This window comes from Antechinus flavipes, chromosome 2, assembly GCF_016432865.1.
Source record: "Antechinus flavipes isolate AdamAnt ecotype Samford, QLD, Australia chromosome 2, AdamAnt_v2, whole genome shotgun sequence".
Classification (NCBI taxonomy): Eukaryota; Metazoa; Chordata; class Mammalia; order Dasyuromorphia; family Dasyuridae; genus Antechinus; species Antechinus flavipes.
The window spans coordinates 467,592,084-467,617,454 of record NC_067399.1 but is presented as its reverse complement, the minus strand read 5'-3'; the positions used below and the strand labels follow the sequence as shown (position 1 = coordinate 467,617,454).

At 34.5% G+C, this 25,371-nt stretch overlaps 2 protein-coding genes across 5 annotated transcripts in view; both read left to right on the top strand.

The window, feature by feature from the left end:
* Nucleotides 1-13,902, top strand: part of SCAI (suppressor of cancer cell invasion) — a 227,936-nt gene extending 214,034 nt beyond the window's left edge. For both annotated transcript variants that reach the window (XM_051979634.1, XM_051979635.1), the window contains one exon: nt 4,126-13,902. In XM_051979634.1, coding sequence (XP_051835594.1) covers nt 4,126-4,275 — 150 coding nt within the window. In that variant the 3' untranslated portion in view covers nt 4,276-13,902. The remainder of the gene's footprint in view (nt 1-4,125) is intronic.
* A 2,046-nt stretch (nt 13,903-15,948) lies between these two features.
* Nucleotides 15,949-25,371, top strand: part of GOLGA1 (golgin A1) — a 60,015-nt gene continuing 50,592 nt past the window's right edge. Inside the window, exons 1-6 of one of the 3 annotated variants that reach the window (XM_051979631.1) lie at nt 15,949-16,055; nt 17,319-17,383; nt 18,169-18,487; nt 20,373-20,463; nt 23,458-23,532; nt 24,485-24,582. In XM_051979631.1, coding sequence (XP_051835591.1) covers nt 18,353-18,487; nt 20,373-20,463; nt 23,458-23,532; nt 24,485-24,582 — 399 coding nt within the window. In that variant the 5' untranslated portion in view covers nt 15,949-16,055; nt 17,319-17,383; nt 18,169-18,352. Of the gene's footprint in view, nt 16,056-17,287; nt 17,384-18,168; nt 18,488-20,372; nt 20,464-23,457; nt 23,533-24,484; nt 24,583-25,371 lie in introns of those variants that run through there. The other 2 variants (XM_051979630.1, XM_051979633.1) reach the window with 2 other exon arrangements.

Below are 25,371 nucleotides of genomic sequence, written 5' to 3'. Positions count from 1 at the left end.
GCTATCATATATTTTCTAATATTCTATTTACTTCTTTAACTTCTTTTTTATTTGTTTTGTGATTTGATTTATCAAATTCTCAGAGTACAAAATTGAGATCTCCCACTATTATAGTTTTGCTGTCTATTTCTTTTACACCTCTCTTAACTTCTCCTTTAAGGAATTTAGATGTTATACCACGTGGTGCATATATGTTTAGTATTGATATTGCTTCATTGTCTATGCTACCCTTTAGCAAGATATAGTTTCCTTCCTTATCTTTTTTCATTAGATCAATTTTTGCTTTTGCTTGATCTGAGATCAGGATGGCTACTCCTGCTTTTTTTACTTCACCTGAAGCATAATAGATTCTACTCCAGCCTTTTACCTTTACTCTGTATATATTGCCCTGCTTCAAGTATGTTTCCTGTAAACAACATATTATTGAATTCTGGCTTTTGATCCAGTCAGCTATCTGCTTCTGCTTTATGGGAGAGTTCATCCCATTCATATTTATGGTTAAAACTACTAATTCTGTATTTCCTGCCATCTTATTATTCCCAGATTATACTTTTCTTTTTCTTTCCCCCATTATCCCTCTCCCCAGTATTAAATTTACGGGCACCACTTACCGCATGCAGCTCTCCCTCTTTAGAATCCTTCCTATCCCCTTTCAGTCCCTTCCCCTTTCTCATACCTTTCTCTTGTTATTTTTGTATTCCCTTCTATTTAACCTGCCCTTTTCCTTTTCCCTTTTCCTCTCCCACTTTTTAATGAGGTGAGAGAAATTTCTCTGTAAACCATATATGTCAATTATTTTCTCTTTGAGCCAAATCTGATGAGAATAAGATTCATATAATATTCCTCCCCCTCCCTTAATTCCCTCAGATATGATAGTTTTCCTTTGCCTCTTTGTGAGATGTAATTTCCCTCTTTTTACCTCCACTTTTCCCTTTTTCCTGATACAATCCCCTTTCCATTTCTAATTCCCTTTTTTTAATATTATATAACAAAATCAAATTATGTATGCGCTCTTTATGTATGCTTGTAACAGAAATACAGTTCTCAAGAGTTCTTTTTATCTTTTTATGCTTCTCTTGAATCCTGTATTTGGAAGTCAAGTTTTTTTTAGCTCTGATTTTTTCATTAGAAATAAATGGAATTCACCTGTTTCATTAAATGTCTATCTTCTTCCCTGGGAAAATGCTCAGCTTATCTGGATAGTTTATTCTTGGCTGCATTCCAAGTTCTTTTGTCTTTTGGAATATCAGATTCCAGGACTTTGATCCTTTAATGTGGAAGCTGTTAGATCCTGAGTGATTCTTATTGTGGCTCCTCGGTATTTGAATTGTTTTTTTCTGGCTGCTTTCACTATTTTTCCCTTATTCTGATAGTTATGAAATTTAGCCACAATATTATTTGGAGTTTTTATTTTGGGGTCTCTTAAGAAGGTGTTTGATGAATTCTTTCAATGTCTATTTTACCCTCTGATTCTATTACATCTGGGCAGTTCTCTTTTGATTTCCTGAAAAATACTGTCTAGGCTCTTTTCTTCATCATTATTTTCAGGAAGTCCAATAATCCCCAGATTATCTCTCCTGCTTCTATTTTTCCAGGTCTCTTATTTTTCAAGTAGATATTTAACATTTTTTTCAATTTTTTTCAATTTTTTGTTTTTGCTCGACTGATTCGTGATGTCTCATCAAGTCATTTTCTTTTGTTTGGTTCTGATTTTTAATGAATTATGTTCTTCATTTACTTTTTTTAAACTTCTTTTTGTATATGTCCAATTGAGTTTTTAAATGAGTTGTTTTCTATGGAATTTTTTTCCATTTCACAAAATTTTTTTAGTGAGTTATTTTCTTTTTCCAATTCACAAATCCTTCTTTCCTGGGAGTTCTTTATCTTTTCCAGTTCACAAATTCTGTTTCCATAGGAGTTCTTTACCTTTTCTATTTCACTTTTCAGGAAGTTGTTTTCTTTTTCAAAACTTTCTTTTAATGAGTTATATGCCTTTTCCATACTCTCTTGCAGAGCTTCTCTTTATTTTTCCCATTTTTCTTCTAGCTCTCTCTTAAGATCTTTTCTTATTTCTTCTAGGAAAGCATTGTGTGATGGGGACCAAGTTATATCCCCTTTTGGGGTTTTATCTAGAGATTGTCTGATATTAGTCCCCTCAGTGTTGGAAGTCTGTTCTCTTTCACTATAGAAGCTATCTACAATTAGAGTTCGCTTTGCTTTTTTACTCGTTTTTTTTAAAAGCCCTTGAGGTCTACCTTCAGGGCAAGGAGGTTTCCAGCTTCCTCTGCAGAACAGGGACGTGCATCCTGTCATTACGCTGTGGAAAAGTGGCTGCCCTGGGAAAAGCGACTGTTTGCTGCAGAGTGCAGCTGCGCTGTGATCCAAGGGCTGGTTGTGATTGTGCTGAGTTACTCCTAGTGCTGAGTGGGTATGGCCAGGTCCTATTAAACTGTGGTGTTTTGGGGGGTACACTCTACTTTTGCCATTTGTATAACTTCTCTGCTGATCTACTGCTTTGCAACCAAAGCAAAGCAGCCAGCTTGTGGTAGAGTCCTCCCTGCAAATTCTCCTCCCCCTTTATTCTTCCTTCCCCACCCCTCCACCGCATGGAGTGTGGTGGCCTCCATGTTCTGCCTCCTTGCCTGCACTGGCCCCTTCCTGCCCAATCAGGACAAACCTTTTCTGGTGATCTTCCAGATTATCATGGGTTGGTAATTTATTGTACTCTTAATATTCTTGCATTCTGCCAGTCAAACATTATTTCAGAGGCTGAATTTGGTAATTAGTAGTGAGGATGGTAGGGGAGTTCATAATGAAGCATTTTGTCCTCTCCACCATCTTGGCTCCGCCCCCAAGTATGGCTTTCATATAATGATCATGAAGTAATTCTACTGATTCTCTAGCTCTTTTTCCTGCATTAAAAACCACAAATAAGTTCCTTAGAGTTCTTTATATTTAGCCTATTTTTTTAGCTTGTCAAATTTTTCTGTAACAAAATGTTATATATGAGATTAGTAGTTAAACCTATAGTGTTCTGTGGTTTTTAAGTTTACTACCTCCAAAGGTTGTAATTTTGATTATTAAATACAGTTCTGTTATGGGCTAGCAAGACTCCTATTAATCACATTAGAGTTTTAAAATTTCTTCAATTTATTACTGTAGTTCCTAGTTCTTCACCCTTCCTATCCTAGTTACTATGAGCTTGTAACTCATACTGTACTATATATTCATATATAGTATGTATATACTGTACTATATTCATATACTGTAATATATTCAATCCTTTTTTCTTCTCTCTGTACATTCTTTCCTTGAGCAATATCATCTATTCTTACAACTTCAGTTAAACATTTCTAAATAAATGATTCCTGGATCTTGAGAACTAGTCCTCCCTTTTCTGTCAAGTCTGCTTTATGTTGTATATGTGTATGTGCTTTTGTGTGTGTGTGTGTGTGTGTGTGTGTGTGTGTGTGTGTGTGTGTGTATGCAGTAGCTTCATGGTTGGTTTTTCACTTCATCAATCCATTTTGCATGCCTCTCCTAATTTAAACTCATTAGAAGAAATTTCTCATCATGTCATTTCCTTTCTCCAAACCCAAACTTTTCAAACTTGTATCTAAGGCTTTCCCTTAGTCCAGTCTTCAGTTTCCAGTCTCACAACTCACTACTTTCCTGCATTATAGCACAACTAAACTACTCTATTCAAATTTTTCCTATTCTTCATAAAGTTGTTCAAACTTTTCAGCCTCTTCAATCTGACATAAAATGTTATCCTATGAATCTCTGCAGCACTTGATACTACCTTTAATTGCATCTAATCATATTCTTCAAGGTATTGTTATTATTATTTGGGTAATTTTTAATGTCTCCCCTACTTAATTATAAACATCTTGGAGAGTTTGCCTTGTTCATTTTTGTATCTTTGTTGCCTTGTTAAATGATAAAAGATATTGAATGAATGCATGAATGAATAAAATCAGTATTAGGAACTTTTTCCTGTATATATGTAAAGATGAGATATAATTTATTGTCCTTAGCCTGAAATGCAGTTATTCATATTAATTAATTTTTGTATGTGATTTCTCTTTATTAGACCATAAAATTTTACTCCTCTACTTTTTCTAGCAGGAAACTCGAAATTATCCAGAAACATATCCTCAGCTGCCAAGGGATGAAACAGTTGAAAATCCTCATCTTCAGAAGCACATTTTGGAGCTGGCGTCCATCCTGGATGTGCGAAATGTTTTCTTTGAGAATACTATAGATGACTATTAATTGAACTCTTGTTGAAACTGTGTTTCATTAGCCACAAATTTTAAATGGTGCAGTTTTTTAATGTGATGATACATAGTGGCATTAAATTTTTATTTTTAAATTTAGGACCACCATTTTACAGACAACTCAAAATAATATTCTTCTGACAGATAGGGTAATTTTTGTAATTCAATCTTTGCGATCTTTTAAAAGCTAGAATAACCCTGAAAATTTTTGTTGTTGTTGTTGTTGTTGTTTTGTTGTCATTTAGAAGTTGAAGAGTCCCAGCTTCAACAACTGGTCCTAAATTCAAACACGTAATCAGTAACCACTCTCACCCAGAGAAGAATAAATCATTTATTTTTGTATAATGAGAAAATTCTAACAGTGATATTTTATCCTGTAAAGTCTGGATTTGGAAAAATGTAGAATTGTTCACAAAGATGAACCAAATCAACTTAGACCAATACTAGGAAAAACAAAAGCATAGCCCTTCCATAACACTTGTTTTCATTCAATATCATTGTTTAAACAGGGAAAAAAGACTGATTCTTTGAATCGATATAATTTGTCTCCTTTCATCATTTATATTCTTCAAATTTTACCAGATTTTTTGATCTTATGGAGAAGGATTTGCTGCTTTGAATTTTTCTTGAAAATTTGAAGTGGAACATGACAATGTGTTAGTTATATGTAGCTTTTTCTTTCACTACATGTATGTGTCTTATTTTCTCTTTTCCATATTGCCAATCATTTGAAAACCACATCTCAAATAGTGAAGTCTGAAGAACAAACCCTCTCTGGCAAAATGTCATGATGTCATGGTTATTGGCTCTACAGTACATTGACGCCAGCGGAAAAAATGTGAATATAACTCTATCTAGCAGGACCAAATTTGTAAACTGAGTTTATATCTGTGACTTCTCTAGGCACCAGGATGCAAGCAGAAAAAGAATGAAGTTTTAATTTTGCCTGTGCCCAGCTCTAAATCTGTATAGTTTGAAATGTAGGGCTGTCATTACTTTTGAATATAAGAAAGAAGGGAGAAAAACCTGATAAGAGAAAATTAATATTGAATAAAATAGGGGACCTTTTGTATCTGCACGCACACTTTTTTGTGGGGGCTAGGGAGGGTTGCTAGAGAGGGTTTTGTTTCTTTCTGTTTTCTATTCATTATTCTATTAGCACCAGCAAGGAATCAACCTTTTTTCCCCTCATTAGAGTTAGTTATACAGGATTGTATTCTTTTAAATGTATTATATTATAAATCTAAAGCATATAACAGAAAATTGATTAGACATAATGCCCATTAATATCATCTGGATAGACCTATGTGCTGTCTCCCTCAGCCTACAACAAATCAAGTGATTACTTTTGTTATTTATACCCTATTTTGTTTATTCAGGCCCTTGCTCTTACTCACCTTGTTTAGAGCCATGCCACAGTTTGTTTGTGTTAATCTATTTTATGTTACTCAGAAAGTAAATCTAATTTGCCAGTTTCTTCTCTGAAATATTGAAGGATTAGGTAATAGTTGTAAACTTTAGCATTTTAAAATATACAAAATGAATTATTTTGAAGAAAGAATTCAGTGTTTAGTGGATCTCTTTTCCTTCTCAGATAAGGATGATTTTTTTGAGTAACTGATTCCCTTTTGTAATGCTTTTTGCCTGACACTGAGAACTTAGAAACAGAATGGCATTGGTCCCTTGAACTCAAGTCAGGGATTATTAAAAAATAAACAAACTTTAAGATACAGATGTCCTTAATACATTTCCCATTTTGGCAAAGTTTGAAAGACAGCTTACCCAAAGCAGCATTCTAATTGTGTTGTGTACATGAAGAACACTATTCTCAAAGCCAGGAGCCTGGACTTCCAGGATCATGCCTTTGGTTAACTAGGCAAAAAATAAAATCTGATTTGAACCTCAGAAGTCATTTAGTCCAACCCATGCCTGAAAATGAATTTTCTCTACAATTTCTCCAACAAGTAGTGATTTGATCTTCACTTGAATACCTCTGGTGACACTGAACCAACTACCTCCTGAGGCAACTCATCCTACTTTTGGACTGCTCATACTATTAGAAAGTGTTCCTTTATGTAAAGCCTAAATTTGTCTTTATAACTTCCATTTAATGCTCCTATTTATGCCTTGGAGAATTGGGCAGAACAAAACTAAATCCTTGAGCCTGGCCATCAGTTCTCCTTCAGAAGTCTCTTCTCCTAGCTAAATATCACTTATATCTTTTCTGGCATGTTTTGACGTCTTCTCACCATTCCATTTACCCTCCTCTGTCTATATTCCAATTTGTCAATATCCTTCATAAAATGTGGTACCTGGAACTAAATACATGCATACTGACAAGGACAGAGTACATCATTCTGTATACTGTGTTTTTTTGGTAAATACAATCCAGAGACTGCAGCATTTGTTTTTGGTTGCCATATCATTCAGTTGATTCATACTGAGCTTTAGTCATTTCTACCTGGTCTTAGTTTTCTTTTTTAAAATGAAGTTGTACTAGGTGCTCCCTGAGGTCTCTTTCAGTACTATAATTCTAAGACAGTTACTTATTTCAAAAAGAGAATGATGTTCTGAGCAAATACTTGTAATTTAAATGCATAAATACTACCTTTCATGCTCTAGAAGCAGTCCATGCCCCTGTTAATGCTAGAAATCTTCAACCAGGGTCAATAACCAAGCAATAATGACTGCTTACCTAAGCATGTTTATTCTAACAAAGATTGATGCACAATTTTGCTCCTTGGGTTAAAATACATTTTGCTGTTTTGTAGCGGTTTTCTCTTGGTAATAGTTGATCTCTAAATGGATATTGAGAGGAATCATGAAATGAATAGAAACATTCTAAAAACTATAAAATCAGGGCTCCGCAAAATAAATTTTAAGCACAATAGTTTTATCACTACTAATTTTCATAATAACTATAATAATAATGATATTTGTATGGTGTTTTCAATTAATTGATAATAATACTTTCTCCTTATAACTTTAAGGCAAATAAGATATGTATTATTCCTGTTTTTCCAGGTAAAGAAACTGTATCCCAGAGTCTTTGATACTCATTTAAAATCATATGTTTAGTGCTGGAGCCAGATCCAGAATCAAGGAAATTTTAACTATCACCTCAGCAGTTTTTTCCACTACACTATACACTTCTATAGAGTCTTTTTGGGAATTTTTTTTTTTTTTAGCATTTTTAGCTGTGGCACTTGCTTTAGAACTTGTGTAGTGTTTTTTGTTTGTTTGTTTTGGTCAAATTGCACAAAACACTGATTCAAAAACAGTTGTGAGAAATTGAGAAACTGAAGATTCAGCACACATATGCAAGTTATTTATTTATTTATTTTTCTCTTAGGAGTGAGGTGACATACTTAAAATTGCATGAATTTATTTTTAGCAGGGCAAGATTCGTTTTTGAAGTGTATTTCCTAAAAAGATAGGAGCTTGACATTAAAAACTGAAAAAAGCATTAGCACATTTAACCTTTTTTGTACCTTCCATAAGTTTTACCAAGCTGAAACATTTTAGAGTCTATCGATGTAAAATACCTAAGTCCCAGCCAATTTCTCTCTCATAGGATTCATTTCTCATTTTTTTTTCTTATGTTTTAATTCCCTGAAATAGATAAGAATTATATTGTATTTGTGTAGCACAAATGGAAAGAGCACATCTAATTTGGAGTGGGTCCTGTGGATAGATCAGTAATCACACTTTCTCAACCAGTTCCTTTCTGTCATATATCTGTCCCTGCCAGTTAACCCTGCTTACTGTGAGTTAATTATTTTCTGTGTGATTGATTGCCTTTAAGAGGGCATTAGATTGTGTTGACAATTCTTTGTGGGAGAACTGGCACCAAAGTTGCATGCAGCTAATCCTGATCAGAATGAGATGTGTTCCATTCTATTCAACAGAAATTTATAAACACCACTCTGTGTAATCCTACTCAGTTCCAGGATTTGAAAGCATACTAAATGTGATAACTGGATTTGTGGGACACTTCTTTTTAGCTGGTTCATGCTGTTGCTCCAGTAACAGACTTAGATAAACCCAATTTATTTTGACTTTGATATGAATGATTCTAGGGCTTTCCTATTAGTTGATTATGGCATGTTGAGTGGGTTTATATATGCTTGTATGTGTGTATGTGCATTCACGTGTTGGGAAAGTATGCAGTATCCTTTTGAGGGACTGTGATTCTATAGTTGCCATTATTTATTTTAAATCTTTTTCCTTGTAATGATATATACGTATATATATTTTTGTGATGCTTGATGCAATCTTGTGTGTGTACATGTATGTATATGTGTATATATTTGTAAATATATTGGTATGAAGTGATACAGTATGTGTATATTATATACCACATAGCTCTTGTGGCATGAATCTATTTTTGTTCATTGAGGACGTCAGAATGGCATCATTCATGCTGTGCTTATAAAGGTGGTGGCTGTAATCCTTCAAGAGCCTCTATTTTGAGGGGCTCATGTTTGGGTCAATAATTGGAAATTAAAATTAGGACCAGACAATCTCAGCAAAAGAGCCCTTCTTTCACATTTTGCAAATAATCAGGAATTCTCATTTAAGTTTTTGATAAATTTGTGAAATATATCTGGAGACTGGGTATCTGAAATGATTCACATCTTAAATGAGGGCACTTGCTGGTACTGTATTAGTCTCTTATTTCCTGATCTGAAGTGGGGTAATTTGTACTTAGTGGACACCCATTAGGAACTTTATTATGGGAGTGTGGATAACATTTGATTTATCATAAACCAAGATGATTAGATGAATATGAAAGATCACTTGTTCTTTTAAAAAGGAAAATTATTTCCCAACTGCACTGAAACCTGATACTGGATTTAATTTTTTTTCTTTTTTCCTGTGCTTTGTTTTTATCTGTGTGCATTTTGGTGAGGCAGGGAAAAGGACATTTGCTATTTTCTGACTTCTGCTCTCGGGGCAGACCTAGGAAAAAGTGCTTAAGGTAGGTGAGCTACAATTTCACCAGTTTCTGCTTGTTCTGCTGTACCTACAGCAATTGTGGATATACCCATCTTGAAATTTTTCATTGTAGATCCTTCTGAATAGATCAAAAATAGCAATTGGATATCATTTAAATTAGTGTTAGGTGTGTTTAGATTAAACAATGCCAGTCTCCAATAATTAGAAAGAAATAGTGTAAAAATTGGTTTCTCTGTGAAACCATTTCGTGCCTTCATTTGGATAACTTGAGAACTAAAATTGGGTCCCCTAATGTTAGGTATATAATATACCGTATTTTGCTGTTGATAACCATCCAAAACTGAAGAGGAAAAAAAAAAAATAACTGGACTCCAGCAAGAATAATGGATAGCTTTGTGATCTTAATGCCCATTTTAGACCTTGGAATATAATTGATCATGCAATTTTGAATGATTTGGAAGATACCACCATCTTTAGACAGCATGTATATTTGCATGGAATAGTTCAAGAGATGCTCAGTATTTGCTTTGCATTTGAGGTGCTTTCATTATAGAAATTTAGATTAGTTGTAATTTTTACAAACTGAAACATCAACCAATTCCCTTTTATTGATTGAAAAAAAAATTTATTTCCCAAATTGTTAGTTATTGTTGTTGTTGTTTGGTTGGTTTTTGGTTTTTTTTGACTGTGCTAACAGGCAAAATTTGTAATATTTTCAGTTACAAAATATAATTGAAAGTGATGGTTCAAATACTTAGCAGTTTTTTGTTCTTAATAAAGGAATTTTAGAATTTCACATACCTGCAAATTAATGCAAGTATTTAATTCATATTTTGTTTCTGTAAGAAAAAGTAAGACATTGCAATTGAATACCAAAAAAGTGAGGGATATTTTATTTAGTTTAATGAAAATGATTTGCCTTCAATATGGATTTTCTTTTGAGAACAGTAGCTACAAAAAGTACTGGGTAGATAAGCTGATAATTCCTATTGTGATATATTCCTTTGGCCCAAAAGTTGGAAAGTTAGTTCTTATTTTTTGCATTTAATAGAGCACAGATTTGAAATCCATACCCTAGGAAAACAAGTCTTTCCTTCCTTATAGTTTTCTGTACTTTTATAAATTAGTACTTCGTAAATGAAGGTGCTGCCTCCCCAATTTTCTCTGAAATACTGATTTTTCTTTCCTTTTTACTAGTTCTTGCAGTTGAGTTAAAAATCTGAAAATCATAATGTCTCATTGTGCTCTCTTTAGGGTTTGTATACATAAAACTATTGTAGAATGGGGAAAGCAGTATATGTGCATGGACATGTGTGTATGTAAATAAAATCAGTCGTCTACTCAATAGCAAGGAAGAGAGTATTAAGAAAAAGTGTGGAGAAAATACCTTTAGGAAAATAAAAATGTTTTAAATTAAGTGGGACTGATTTTCTGCAGCATTGAAACATTTTATTTGAAACTGTATATATGAAACATGTTTATGCTTTTGATTATTGATTTTATTTTTCATTTCTAAATTGCTGATTTTTTTTAGTGTTTCCATTTCTACTTGACAATGTTACTTGAACACTTGATTGAAATATTTTTAAATTTCACATAATGTCTTGTTTTATTTTATCAGTTTGATAAGCAAAGACATTTTTTAAAACATAAAATGTTTGCATAGTAGATTCTTCTTTTTCCTTTAAAGTTATTTTTGGTCTGCCAACTAATTTTCAGTTGTGAATTTTTTCTTCATTTACTGGACATGGTTGATATCCTAAAATCAGTAACCACTTACATACAAAGAGTAAAAAGCACTGGGGATTTCTGGGTCCAGTATCATAAATAAAATATATAACTAGGCTCCTTACTATACTATTGGGAGGGCGGCTAAAGCAGTTGGAGTTAAGTGACTTGCCCATTCTTGTCCATTTACTAGCCACACTAACTAGTAAAAAGGACTATAGTTGGATTTGAACTCAGGTTTTTCTAATTCTTTATTCACTCAATCCTCATCCACTGCACCACCTACCTACCCCATGATATTATACCATTTTCAAACTAACTTTAGAGAATTTATGAAGAAAAAACTTAGATCTTATTCCTGGAAGTGAGATCTTAAAACTGTTAGTTTTTTTCACCTAATTTCCATTTGCTTTTAGGACTATTCTGAATCCTCTCCTTCCCCAGTATTTGAAAATTTAAGAAATGCCAATGCTATGTTCTATATTTTTTAAACCTTCTTGAACATTATGATACAAAGGCTAGCATTTAAGAATGGAAGTTGATAACCCCAGGAGAGAGAATTCTGAATAGAAAAGATCATTTTGTTAAAACAAATAAATTTACCCAATATATCCTCCATCTTTTCTTCCTTTAAAACATATTAAAGAAATTGCAAAAAGATAGCCTAATAAGTTCCTTTTAGGCTGTTTTGGGTGAGAAGCAATCCCTGAGACTAGGTTAGCAAGAAAAGAGGATTTTTCTTTTTCTTTTTCATGATTCATGATTAAAAACTATTTCTTATTTTGTCAGTATGTAGAATTGTTTATTTATGTTTCTAAAGTAATATTTTAGGACTTTCATGGCTTTTTACACTGACCTGAATGCATTCTTTATAGAGTCATTTAAACTCTCATTCCTGGTTCTATGAGTGCTTTCTGTTTCCACAGAACTTACCATTGGTCAATAAACATTCTGAAGAGAAAGAATAACTTACATTTCTACTTTTAATACTCGGAGATGTATGAAACAGTTCCTTACAACAAGTCTATGAAATAAAGAATGTAGTTATTAAGCCCATTTTACATATGAGGAAATGGATCACAAATTTTGAAAATTGTTATCGAGATAGAAAGACCTTAAGTAATGGGGAACATAAATTCTGAACACTTTTTTTTTCACCATTTATTTCACCATATTAGGGAGCTCCCTTAGGGCACCTTCCATATAAGTGCAGATGAGCATTTGTTTTGCAATTTATACTCTTAAGGAGTGACTGACAGCAATGAAAAGTTAAGCAACTGGCCCAGGGTTACTGAAAATATTTGAGACAGTTCTTGAACCCAACCTTTGCTCACTCCTAAGTCCAGCTCTTATCCACCTTGCCAGTTTTCTCTCAGTATTTATATTTCAGTTGGCAAGATGACATTGAAATATGCTGTCACATGTATTTGGGTTATCTACCTTCATCTTGATGATTGGGCCTAATCAATTCTCTAGAACCTAATGTTTACAGGAACCAGCAATAGCCTAACCTATTGAGGACAGTAAGTGCAGGCTGTTGATAATCATCCCTTATATTTGCGTAAATAGAGCAAATATCCATCTTTTTAAGGTAAAAGAAACAAAGTCAGAGACATTGGGACTTTGTCTAAGACCACAAATGTAATAAATGACAGAACAAAGGATTAAAACATGGGTCATTTGACTCTATCTTTAGTGTTCTTCATAGTACACCAGAGTCTACATGGAATAATTGAGATTTTACCTCATTCATGTAAAACTCATTAAACCTCAAGATAGCCATGTAATAACTAAAAATATAGTTGCATCTGTTTTTCATGGAAATTATTGTAAACTTTTTTCCTCATACTGTGGTTATTAGAAATTAATACTTTTTTGTTTATAAACATAGTTATATTTGGAAATCATGATAACTTGATTTCCTAGTGATATAATTTTTTTTTTTACTGTGGCAAATACTTGTCTATAACTGAAATGTTTCTGAATTGTGGAACAAGTTATAAGGATTATATACCTGTATATCTTTTAGGAGCTCTCCAGAAGAGACTGAAGCACAAAAAATTTTACATGTTTCAATCCTTTTTTAAGTGCTGCAAGTCTGTAGTGCATATGATGTAACTGTAAGTGTAAGAACCTACTTAGCATTCTCAGTCTCTGTAATCTTTGATACATTGTCTTGTTTGCCCATTTGTGTTAAAACTTTAAGGAATCATGTATTTTTAAAAATGACTTGAAAAATCAAGCCCATTAACTTAGTCTTATCAGGTGGCAGTTATCTGGATTCATTCATTTCACAATGTGTTGTCAGATTCAATTTTGAGGAAATATTGCTACCAATAACTAAGAAAATGTTGCTTTGTCAGTACTATAGATTTGACATAAAAATCTGATATCTTACATTTGTGATATTGTATAGGCCTTGTATGTTGAAGCATCTCAGTTGCTTAAGCCATACACTTAACAAATGTTTCCAGTTTGTTTCATCCCATTAGATAAACTTTTCCAGTTCTTAAATCTGTTACTATTGCTATTTCATAGTCTGTGCTTCATTCCTTTCACCCTTGTACTTCAGTAAATGAACTCAAAAGTAAAAAAAAATAAAAATAAAAAAAAATAACACTGTGATTCTGCAGAGCTAATGGCAGCAGGACCATGTCTTTCCTGGATTTTGTTCTTTTGAAAAGCATCTATCACATTCAAGGTGCTTTTAAAAAAGCTAAGTTTCGTACTGTTTATATTGCATTGAAAAACAAGATTATGGAGGGTTTGATTTTTGCTGTCAGTGTATTAAAGCTATTTTCTCATTGATAAATGTTCTCTAGGAATGTGACTACCTTCATCATTTGTGAACTATTATTGTACATGAATTTTGTATCTGGAATCCACACGTATATTATGTGTACTATCAATATAAAAATAAACATATTTGCTTAAAGTGCTGGTTCTTTGTCAGCTTGTCAGACATCATGATTCTGAGTTTCTCACTTAATTCAAATTCTTGAAAAGATCTGTAATATCATATCTGTTAAATATTCCCTCTACTGAGAGATCACCCACACCTACAAGTCTCCATATTAATACATGGTTTCATAAAAAGCTGTAACCAAAAAAAAAAAAAAAAAGTCATTCTTTGGTGGCCAGACTTTTCTTAGCAGCTAGCTAGCTGATGCTTGGTGCTATGACAACAGAAAAGGTATCTTTTACTAGACTGAGATCCAAAACCTTTCTAGCTTAACATATTTTTAAGCTTGTATTCTGTGGTTAGTTACAGTCTTCAAGAATCCAGAGTTACACACTGTTTAACTGTCACTTAATTCCTTACCCACAAAATAAGAGACTGAGGGGCAGTGACTAGAAAGTTGATCTTAGATTCAGAAACTTCCATGTTTCCCCACTTACTGGCTGTATGTCCCTAGGGTAAATGACAACCTTTTCATTCAATGAAATACCAACTTTCAGTCTGAATCTAGAGAGGGAAGTTAGTTATAAGTTTGCTAAAGAGGTGCCAAACTAAATTGCAAAAAGTTGCCTTACTGTCACCTTTTATACCAATGACTGAATACCTTCTTTCCCTGACATGATAATCATGAGTTATAATTATCAGTATAAATGTTCATAAGCATCCAGCCAGCTCTAACTATTGAAATCTATTCCAAAGGTTACACCTGGACCCCATTTACTTTCCCCAGCCTCAGATAGTTGTTTTTATTCTTGACTCATTTTGTCTCACTTCTTTACCCCATTTTCTATCTGACATCATAATCCTACTTGTGTATGGAGGATAGGTAGGCAGTGCATAGAGCGATAGAATGTTAGACTTGGAGTGAGGAAGACCTGAATTAAAATCCTGCCTCTCGAACTTAATAGCTGCATGACCTCATTAACCTCTTTCAGTCTGAATGTCCTTATTTGTAAAATGAGGATAATAGCACCTACTTCACAGCGTTGTATCAAATGAAATAGCATGTGTAAAATGCTTTGCAAATCTCTGTGTCATGTAAATATTACATGTCTCATTAGATTGAAGGGCTTTTTGCTTTTCATCTTTGCTTCTTAGCACCGAACACAGCTCATTGAATTTGGTTGATACTCCGTGAACATTTGTCGGGTTGATGGTTCTCTGTGTGCTATTCAGAGACAAAAGTGGAATTCATTCACACTGATTTTTTTTTTTTTAATTTGTGCCAAGAGCTCAGCTTACCACTTCTGACAGACCTTAGAAAAGAACAATTTGGCTGAAACAATAGGCAATGAGGCAGGTATTTTAAATTTTATGGTTATCTTTATTTATAAAGAATTCCTTCTTCCCTTCTCCAAGGAAAAAATATTTGTAATAAAGCATTTTTAAAAAGGAAAATCTGATAAGTATGCACGTTTCATACCCTTGTTCCATTCCTCCGTAAAGGAGGAGGAAGGTACATTTTCCCATCTTTTATCGAAAAAAGTTATATAAAACCAACACATAGATCGAGTTTAGTGATTCTGCACCATTTCCAAGTGTTTTCACGAATGGCTAGACCATTGCATTCCTCTGTGAGCAATGTGGGCGTACCAGGGACTGGTTTTCTAACTATTATCCCATTTTACACATGGGCGAACTGAGGACCAGCGCTTTTTCCACAGGAACGCGTCCTTTTCTTTCCTCCGAGGCACGTCAATGGAACACCCGGTAACCTCCCTAAGACCAAGGACGCCGCGTTCCAATTCTCTGACGTGGCCCAGCCCTCCCGCGCACGCGCCTAGTCGCTCAGGAGGGAGCGCTTACGTTTAACAGTCCTCGCCAGGCTCGCGCCGCGATCTAGTCCCTCTCTACTCAGTCAGAAAATAGGTAATGAGGAGAAAAGAAGGAAAAAAGTTAGCCGCTTCGCTGGACTGTAACGCATGCGCAGAGCCCTCGAAGCGCTCGGGCCGTCACAGTCACTTCCGGCGCCGCCTGCTGCGCTTCCGGGTCCGGGGCTGCAGTCGCCTCGGAGGTATTGCTGACACCTCCGCTGGGGCGCTAGGGACTGTGTTCCGGAAGTTACTGCTGCCGCCACCCCCCCTCCTCCTGGGAGACAGGGGCTTTGGCCGAGTCGGTGCGAGCCACAGGTGCGCGGGCCCGGAGCAGGAGTCCCTGGTCAGGCCGGTGTCCGCGGCAAGCGGGCGGGCTGAGGGTTCTCCCGGGAGAGGACCCCGAGCTGCGCATCAGGAGCCCTTCGGGGCCGGCTCCCCGCCCAGTCTTTGCATCACTCTGGGACTCAGAGGGGGCTGGTCTGCCTGCGGGTCTCAAAGGAGCCCCCTCCTGGGAGCCAGGAGGACTAGATTGCAGACCTGACTCTGCCACCGCCTCCCGGTGTCACCCTGGGCAAGTCACTTCCCCTCCTCTGGCCTCAGTCTCCCAGTCTGTTAAGTGGTGGGGGTGGAGTGGATTTGGTGGTCTGAAGGGCTCTCACCAACCTGCAGGAAGCCAAGCATGTTTGTCCTGAAGCGATCCCTGTTCATTTCTAAACTCGAGACAGTGGATTGTACTGAAAATAGTTCGGGGTCTGTTGTCAGAAGATCTGACCCGCGTTCTGGATTCTGCCCCTGTCAGTTGGGCAAGCCACTTGCCTCCTTTGCACAGTTGGATTATATTTGTTTAGGAGGTCTCATTCAGTCCTAATTTATGAATTTAGCTGGCAAAGCCCTTGATAGAGGAGGTGAGAAAAGATAATGAAGAGGGAGAGCGCTCCAGAATTGTAAATGTCAGCAGTTCATTCCCACTTGGGGGTTTTGCTCTTTAGACTAAAAGCTTCATTAAATTTAGGGCTGCAGTTCTCCGTGGCATTCTAAAGGTGAGCCTGGGAGAGAATGGCAGGCCATCGTCTGGCAACATAATCAGCTTATTATATGACCTTTGTGACTTGACAGAACAAATTAGGAAGTACGTCCTGGTCAATGAATTCTGCCTTATTTTATTTTTGTCTTTTTCTTTTAGTAGCCCTTTTTCTTTCCTCTTTGAAGCTTGAGAAGTGGAATTAGGAACTTGACAGCAGTGTAGTAAAATAAAAAGAATACTGGATTTCAAATCAATATCCAGCACTGAGTCCTGAATCTGCTTATTTAGCTATGAAACTTTGCCTCCTAAGCCTCAGTTTCTTTATCTTTAAAATGAGGATATTGGGTTTGATGAACCATTCCAGCTCTAAGTTCTATGATCCTGTGGGAAAAAAAGTTAAGAATATTTTTTTGATCAGCCAATAGAAGCACCAGGCAGATCAGACTACTAAAATGTGAAATGTAATAATAGTACAATATGTTTGTATGTGTTTCCTCTAAATTAAAATTGGTAGAGGAAACATCAAATGTATTTTGTTTTTGTCTTCTTCACAGGACAGAATGCAGTAACAAGAAAACTGATTTTATGTCTGATATATATATAGATATAGATATATGAGGTGAGTGGGTAATTCAGAGTAATTGAAGGTAATGGATTGTGGTGTTTTTCCAAATTGCACAAATTTAAATGAATATTGAGTGGTAAAAGAGATTGTCTTCATATTTGTGTCAAGTTCTCAGAGCAAAGTTTGGCAATGATAATTCTTCACATACAAGACAAATGATGATTAGAACTCAGTATTGATGTTCTGCAGACTAGTGGGAGGAAAGAGATTTTAATCTGAGATATATTAATATGCTATTTCTGCCACAGGAATAAAAAGTGTAGTTTGGGGTAATTTTTATCAGATTACTTCAGGAAAAAAAATCATATTTGGTAACATAAATTGAAAATTTATAAAGGTCCAAATACCTGAATCATATTGTCTACCTGCTTACCTTTGGGATACTAGTCTTGAATAGAGATACCCAATTAAAAACTATCCAGAGCTTCTATATATGCCTCTGATCATTGTTTAGCTCTCTGTTCCTTGCTTGTCTCTGTTCCTTCCCTTCACTACTAAACTGAAAATCTATAGTTAACTTACAAATGGCTCTCTAGGTCACCTTGTAAACATGGTTACCTTAAATAATTTGAATAAATATATTACAGCTTTTTTGGTTACCTAAATAATTTCTTCTATTTCTATTTGTTAATTTCATGTATTAACTGTATTTTATTAATTATCTGTCTAAAATCTTGAAGCCTGAAGTTCAGACCTATCCCCTTTCTGCCCCTCACCTTTTACTCCCTCTAAAAAAAGATGCCCCCAACTCAGAACTCTCTCTTTTTTGCTTTGTGTAGATACTGTGATGTCTTGAACCCTTGGAGGGTTTTGAAAGTTCATCAGGTTTAAATGGAAATCTTGGCTCCTGAGAGCTGCTTAATGGCCCTTCAGTGATTCACCAGTAGATTCTAGGGCATCATTTCTTTGGTTTAGTGGGAGAGGTGGGGAGAAAAGTCAACTAGGATAGCCCCATTCTGGAAAATGTTTGCCAAACTTAAAAAGAAGATTGCGGAGGAGGCTGCCATTGCACCCCGGCCAGGAGGAGCTGCACGAATCCCAAGGTCTATCAGCAAGGAATCTGTTGCTTCTGTTGGTGCTGACTCAGGAGATGATTTTGTAAGTAACTCTTCCTTTTGGTTATTTAGCATGACCTGTCCTATGGTCTTTTGGATATTTTTCTTGATGCTGTAGAGGATTGTTTTGATAAGGGTTTTCTTTTGATCTGTATTTTTTTTCTTTTGGATTTCATAATTTTAGCCATTAAAATAGTTTAAGTCTCAATCTTATTCTGGGATTTTTCTCTTAGTTGTGAGCAGATCACTCTCTTATAGGTTAAGGAAAACCTCCCTAACAGTACCAAAATTGGAATGGACTGGCTTGAGAGGTAATGAGATTCCCACTTTGGGGTTTTGAATAAATAAAAAGTTGGATGTCCACTCGTTCAGAATAGTTTAGAGGGAATTTTTAGTGAGTTACTATTGGGGCTAGATGACTTTTGAGGTCTCTTCCAACTCTGAGATTCCTTATATTCTCCACATTCTTGAGAGTCTGATAAGTATGTGCCCCTGGCTATTATTTCCTCAAGTATATTCATTTTGAATGTCACTGAATACTGAGCACTGACTACAGTATGAGAGATAGACTAGGTATATTAACTGTTTATATACCCTGTATTCTTTCTCATTGAACTGCTAAACTTGTCAGTTGTGACTTTACTGGAGAAAGTGGAATGGGCTCTATAGTCTTAAAACTAATTTGTAGTTTAAAACACTAAAAAGTAAGAAGTCAGTGCATTTAAGGAAATGATATTCTTGTGGATTACAGAGTTCCTTTGTTGGGTGACTGAAGCGGTCTTTCAAGTCAGATGACTCTTCCCATTTTTATGCCAGCTGGATCCTAGGTCGAATTACAAGGCAGTGAGTTGTTGTTGTACATTGTAGGTATAGCAGGCTTCTAAATTTGAGTTTGCATTGGCTACCAGGTATTAACAGGAAATACAAATACACTTGTGCATCAGGCAGGAGGATATAGTTACCAATACTAACACTCTGGCAAGAGACCTATTTTTCCTTGATGCTAGATTGCAGCAAGCATAGTCTTTTCTAACAAATCAAGGCTAAGGGTATTGCAATAAAAAAAAAGTCTTATATTTAAAAACTGTAATTGAGAAAAAAATCTCTCTTTAGAGCTTCTGACTTAATTGATTTGCTCTATCAAACATATATCCAAAACAAATTATTTACTAACAACAGTAAAGTTCCCCATACCTATCTCTAATGTGTTACAGTTTAAGTTATTGGGTAAGAATTTCTATTAATATCATTATAGTGTTTTTTTAGTTGCAGACCTTCTTTTTCTCCTTCTTTAAAATAAATAATGCCTGTCTTGTGCTGTCACCATATTTTAGAACTGTATGCTTTGGAAAAAGTATTAAGAAGTAATTACTTTTTTGATTGTTGCTGTAAACACATTTTATCCCATATAAAGTAGTTTGGCTTTGCTATTTTAAGTTAAGATTTTGAGTAAAGTCACTTCTCTTTTCTTGGCTTCCTTCATGTTACTCACCTGTCAAATGTGAGACAGCTGAGAATATATGATCTCAGGGTTCCATTTATCACTAACAATCTATTAGTCTATGAGTTTACAATGGATTTCTTCTAAGCAATCTGTATTCTAAGAAAGAGTCACATATCTTATGGGACATTCTAAAAGAGACATTCAAGCCCATATTATTTATCCCACAAGTCCTTTCTAAGATCTGTAAAGCAAATGAACATAGGTAGTGTTATTTCCACTTTACAGGCAGAAGAACAGGCCCAGAAAAGCCCAGGGACTCTGTTAAGATCACACAGTTAACAGCATAGTTCTGCCTAATGTAGGTGGTCTGAGCTTCTTGTTCAGTGTTTATTTCTCAAGTTACTGTGAAATTATTCCTCATTTGACTCTCCAGAAATGTTTGAACAGTATTTTTCAGAAATTATAATTCTTTATAACTTGACAGGCTTCTGATGGAAGCAGTTCTCGGGAAGACCTTTCATCCCAGCTATTTAGAAGAAATGAACAGATAAGGAAACTAGAGGCTAAACTTTCTGGTAGGTTCATTAATTTGTAAGAAAATAAATACAACATTCCTGTGTCTTAAAAAGCAAAACATTTAAACTATGTCATAATTTAGATAATACTTGAATTAGAGGTTTCTTTTTAGGAGTCTTAGCTTTTCAGGCATATTATCAGTTCCTTTAAAAAAAAAATCATTTAGAGTAGATTGTTTTAATTACACAAAAAGTCCTACCTTCTTTTTAAAAAAAATTTTTTAGTTTGAATTTTTGATGTCATCAATGTGGGGAAACTTTCCCACTTCAGAAATTCCCTTCCACTGAAGCATATTGACAACTCATCTGTAAATTATAGTCTTAGAGCTACCTAAAACTCTAAGAAGTTAAATGACTTAAGATCACACCATTAGTATAAGTGGGAGAAAGATTATAAATCCAGGTTTTTCTGACTCAGATGGTGATCCTTTGTCTGCTCAGCTACACTAGACTTCTAAATGCATACAATAGCTTCAGCTTATGTCTAAGAACTTAGAAAGTGAGCACATTCTTCTCATTATTCTGCATTGTGGTACTTGCATCAAAGTAGCTGAAGGCCAGAAACATTTAAAGCAAAATTGATGATGATTTGAGTTCAAGCCAAGTTAAAGACTATGTGTGTTAGTCTTTTCATAAGGATCAATCCAGATTAGTGCTAGAAACTATCAAAATATTGCCTACCTGGTGATAAATTTTTTTGGGCCATAGCAGTTTATGAAATCTCATAAGACTTGGAAAAATTTCAGTTTGTGTTGATGAAAGTCTAAGTCAGTAAAATCAAAGATCATTGAAATAAGATGCAGCTTTAGTAAAATTTGTATGTTGATGTTTATGTATACTAACTACACTAATGATGTTTATGTATACTAACTATACTAACATAAACTAAATAAACATAAATGGTCAGCAAATTCCCTTATATTTTTATTTTTTACTAAAGCTGTGCAAGTTGGGTTTTTTTTTCTAAACAATTGAGCTTAGTTTCTAGCGAACACTGAAGAGATCATGTACTACCTGAACTACCTATATATGTAGTTATTTTATATGAGTAGAGTAGTCTGGAGACTTATTTTTTGTAAATCTTTCTGAATTTCTGTGACTTTATGATTAGAAACGGAAAAAATTGATATCCTTGCATTCTATTAACAGTAAATTCAATAGTCTGACTTGAATGTTTTTCTTCTTAGGTTATAGCAAGAGTTATTACTTAGCATATGTTTTAAAGATTAGAAAACTAAGGCAACTTTTACTGGTTACAATTATTTGTAGTCATGAAAGTATAAAGTATTAAGAATATTCATAAAAGCAAATATGCCCATTTGCGCAAGATAACTCCAAGAAGAGGCAGTAGTAATGAAAGCAGTACGGCAAGCTAAAGGAATAATGAACTTTTGCATAAGAAAGAAAATTTTGGAGTAAAGGTATGATTTCTTTCTAACTAGGAATATTTTTATGTACCATTAATAGACTTTCTGTAACACATTTTCAGTTTTTAGTTTCCATTGACATTTTTCTTAGGCTAAAATTTTTCTCCAGACCATACCTATGATGGTCTTTATTAATTATATTTATCATAACTAATGATATTGATGTTTGGAAATTAAGAGTTTTTTAGTACTCCTTTTATTTAGTCCAATAAGGCACAGTTTCTTCTTAGTGAATAGAATGTCTTATACTGTTATAACTGCAGACTGGTATTATAAAGATTTTACTTCTTTCAACAATTCAGGAATATCTTTTTTGGGTTGTGTTTGTCTTCAATCTTAATGGCATTCACTATATCTTTTTTATTAAGATTATAGTAGTAGACTTTTGAACTCAATATATTTGTAATGAATTCAGTTATGTCATTGTTACTCAGGCTGTTTTCTTTGGTAGAAGATTTCCCATTTATATACTTCCCATTATACTTTATCTGGGGATGGAGGTGATCTACCCTAGATTCTAGAAAGCTGTTTCAATGGATCCCAAGCTCTGATGGATCTAACCAAATTGGAAAGCTCTTAGTATGGACCCAGTAAAGAAATCATGAATTTGTTATCAGAAGACTAGCCTAACTGAGTATAAAGGGACTCATCAACTTTTTAGTTTGGGCCTGTGTATAATGAATATTTTTAGCTTTTATCTACTGAAGCATGGAAGAGTTGCCATTTATATTAGGGGAAGAAATAGCCATCCTGATGAAATTATAATTCATTCAAATATTAAAGTAGGCTATATTTTACATTTCTTTGAATTCAAGATAATGTTATAATGTTATTTCATTCCTTTCCTTCCATCACCCCTAAAAAACCTCCAGAAAACTGGAAAACAGATTAAGTATTCAATATAGATTTTTCTGGGAATAATTTACCCACTGAAAGATAGTTGGGTTTTATTGTGGTATCTGAGAAATGAATAAACTTCTCTTGAGTATCCAAGTTTATATTACATTTCTCCTTGGATATGGCAAGTGTTGATCAGATTCTACTGAGCCAAGAGCTTCACATTCCTATAATATTAAGTATTTATATTCTGAGGTCACAGTAGCATACTGTTAGCTGAGCCAGAATGTAATTTTGCTTAACTGCCTTGAAAGATTAAAAGTGTGGCCTGCAAATAGGTTATATATTGAGTTGCTAGATATCCCATTTATATAGACAAAAAGGGAAATCAGTTTTGAAATTAAGTATTAAGTATTACTTCTCTTGAACTAAATAGGATCTCTTGTTTGTATTCACTGTTTTTTAATCAGTTTTGAAATTAAGTATTAAGTACTACTTCTCTTGAACTAAGTAGGATCTCTTGTTTGTATTCACTGTTTTTTACCATAATTAGTTTGCAATAAAACTGTTTGTTTGTATTGCTCATTGTTAAAGAGAAACTACCTAGTTTTCCTTAAAAGAAAAAATGTTTAATTTCAGAAAATCATGATCATTTTCAACTCATTTTTTGAAATTTTCTATCCTAATATTTATCCATTCCTGATTTATGTGTATTCCTTCCTTACCAAAGAATATGCTGAACAGGTACGAAACTTGCAGAAGATAAAAGAGAAGCTTGAAATTGCATTGGAAAAGCACCAGGATTGTATGTATTCTTGCTTTTTTTTTTTCCAGTTGGTTAAGGATTGAGGTTTTTTTAGTAAAATATTCTAGATTTTTTTTCCCTTTGAAAGTAACATAACAGCAAAATATTTGATATAACAGTCGATCACAGATATATCTTTTTTAGGAAAAAAATGTGAATTACATTTATGTTGAATAGATAGGAATGATTGCTGTCTTCCCTGGGTCTGTTTTCTTGGTATATTAAAACCTATTAGCTTCTCTCAGTTGTCATTGTGATCCAGTGATAAGAGAGTAAACAAGTCTTAGAAGATCTGGCTTGTAGGCTTAGCTGTACTGGTGATCTGCTCTCTAACATAGAAGTTTCTGGTGATTATAAAAATAATAAGAATTTACATTTATGTTATGTTTTAAGATCTTCAAAATCCTTATATGATTGACACAAGTGAACTGTGTCTAAATAGTGGATTAAACTTTGAATTAAAATAGTATAGAGATTATTATGTCCTGTTATGCCAATGAGGAAACATGACAGAGCCGATATCTGAATCTAGGTCTACCTTCCCTCTAACAATATAATGTAAAATTCACCTAGATTGATAAAAGAAAATATTTTTTCAGCCCTTTGTACACTGTAGAAGAGAGATGCTTAGTATAGAGGAGGGCTTCTTTAAACTTTTTCTATTCCTGACTCTTTTTTGCCCAAGAAATTTTTAATGTAATTTATGTTTGATTTAATTATTACCAGTGCCCTCCAGTGAGGAATAAATACCTACCTACCTGACATTACTGAGCCCAGAAGATCATGTTTGTAAGCAGAAGTATTGATATAGTCAATTTCCAACTTCCATGATCTTTTTGCATTGTGTCTATCTTTCAGTTAGCGAATGTTTTTAAAGTAAGTTCTGGTGCAATCCAACAAGGCTTAGTCCTGAAATATTCTCAGTTTCTAAATAAAGACTCTCTATTAACAGCTTCCATGAGGAAATTTCAAGAACAGAATGAAACTTATCAAGCCAACAGAGCCAAAATGGCAGAAGGAATGGTTTTGGCATTAGCAAAAAAGGACCAGGTAATGCATATGTGACTTAGGCCCATCCAAAAGATTTGTTTTTATTTAGTGGCATTATAGACTTATGACAAATGTTTTTATGATAGCTGTGGATAAAAGGAATTATGCTGTTAAGCACATTCTTTGACTTCTCTTTAAATTTGGGGTTGGGGAAAGAGTAAAACAAACAAACAAAAACAAAACCAACCTGATTTTAGTAATAAAATACTTGCCAGGGTCTAAAAGGCTAATGAGATTCTTCCATCTCCAGCTACAAGGTTATGAAGTGGAGAAAGAAAATACTATCCTAGTAGCATCCTCACTTATCTGGAGTTAAAACTTTCATTTATGCTGATGAGATGAGTATGGTTTTTTGGTATTCCTAAAACTTGAAAATAAGCAACTTATATAGTTTCTATAAAACACAAGCCCAGAGTGCCTACAGTTCTCTTTTTTTAGGAGAAGCCTTTGAGCTATCATTCAATACTTAGTGATTCATTATTGATCAGAGAAATGCAAATTAAGACAACTCTGAGATACCACTACATACCTGTCAGATTGACCAAGATGACAGGAAAAGATAATGATGAATGTTGGAGAGGATGCAGGAAAACTGGGACACTAATACTTTGTTGGTGGAGTTGTGAATGGATCCAACCATTCTGGAGAGCAGTTTGGAACTATGCTCAAAAAGTTATCAAGCTGTGCATACCCTTTGATCGAGCAGTGTTTCTTCTGGGTTTATATCCCAAAGAGATCTTAAAGTAAAGGGTAAAGGGGCTTGTATGTGCCAAAAATGTTTGTGGCTGC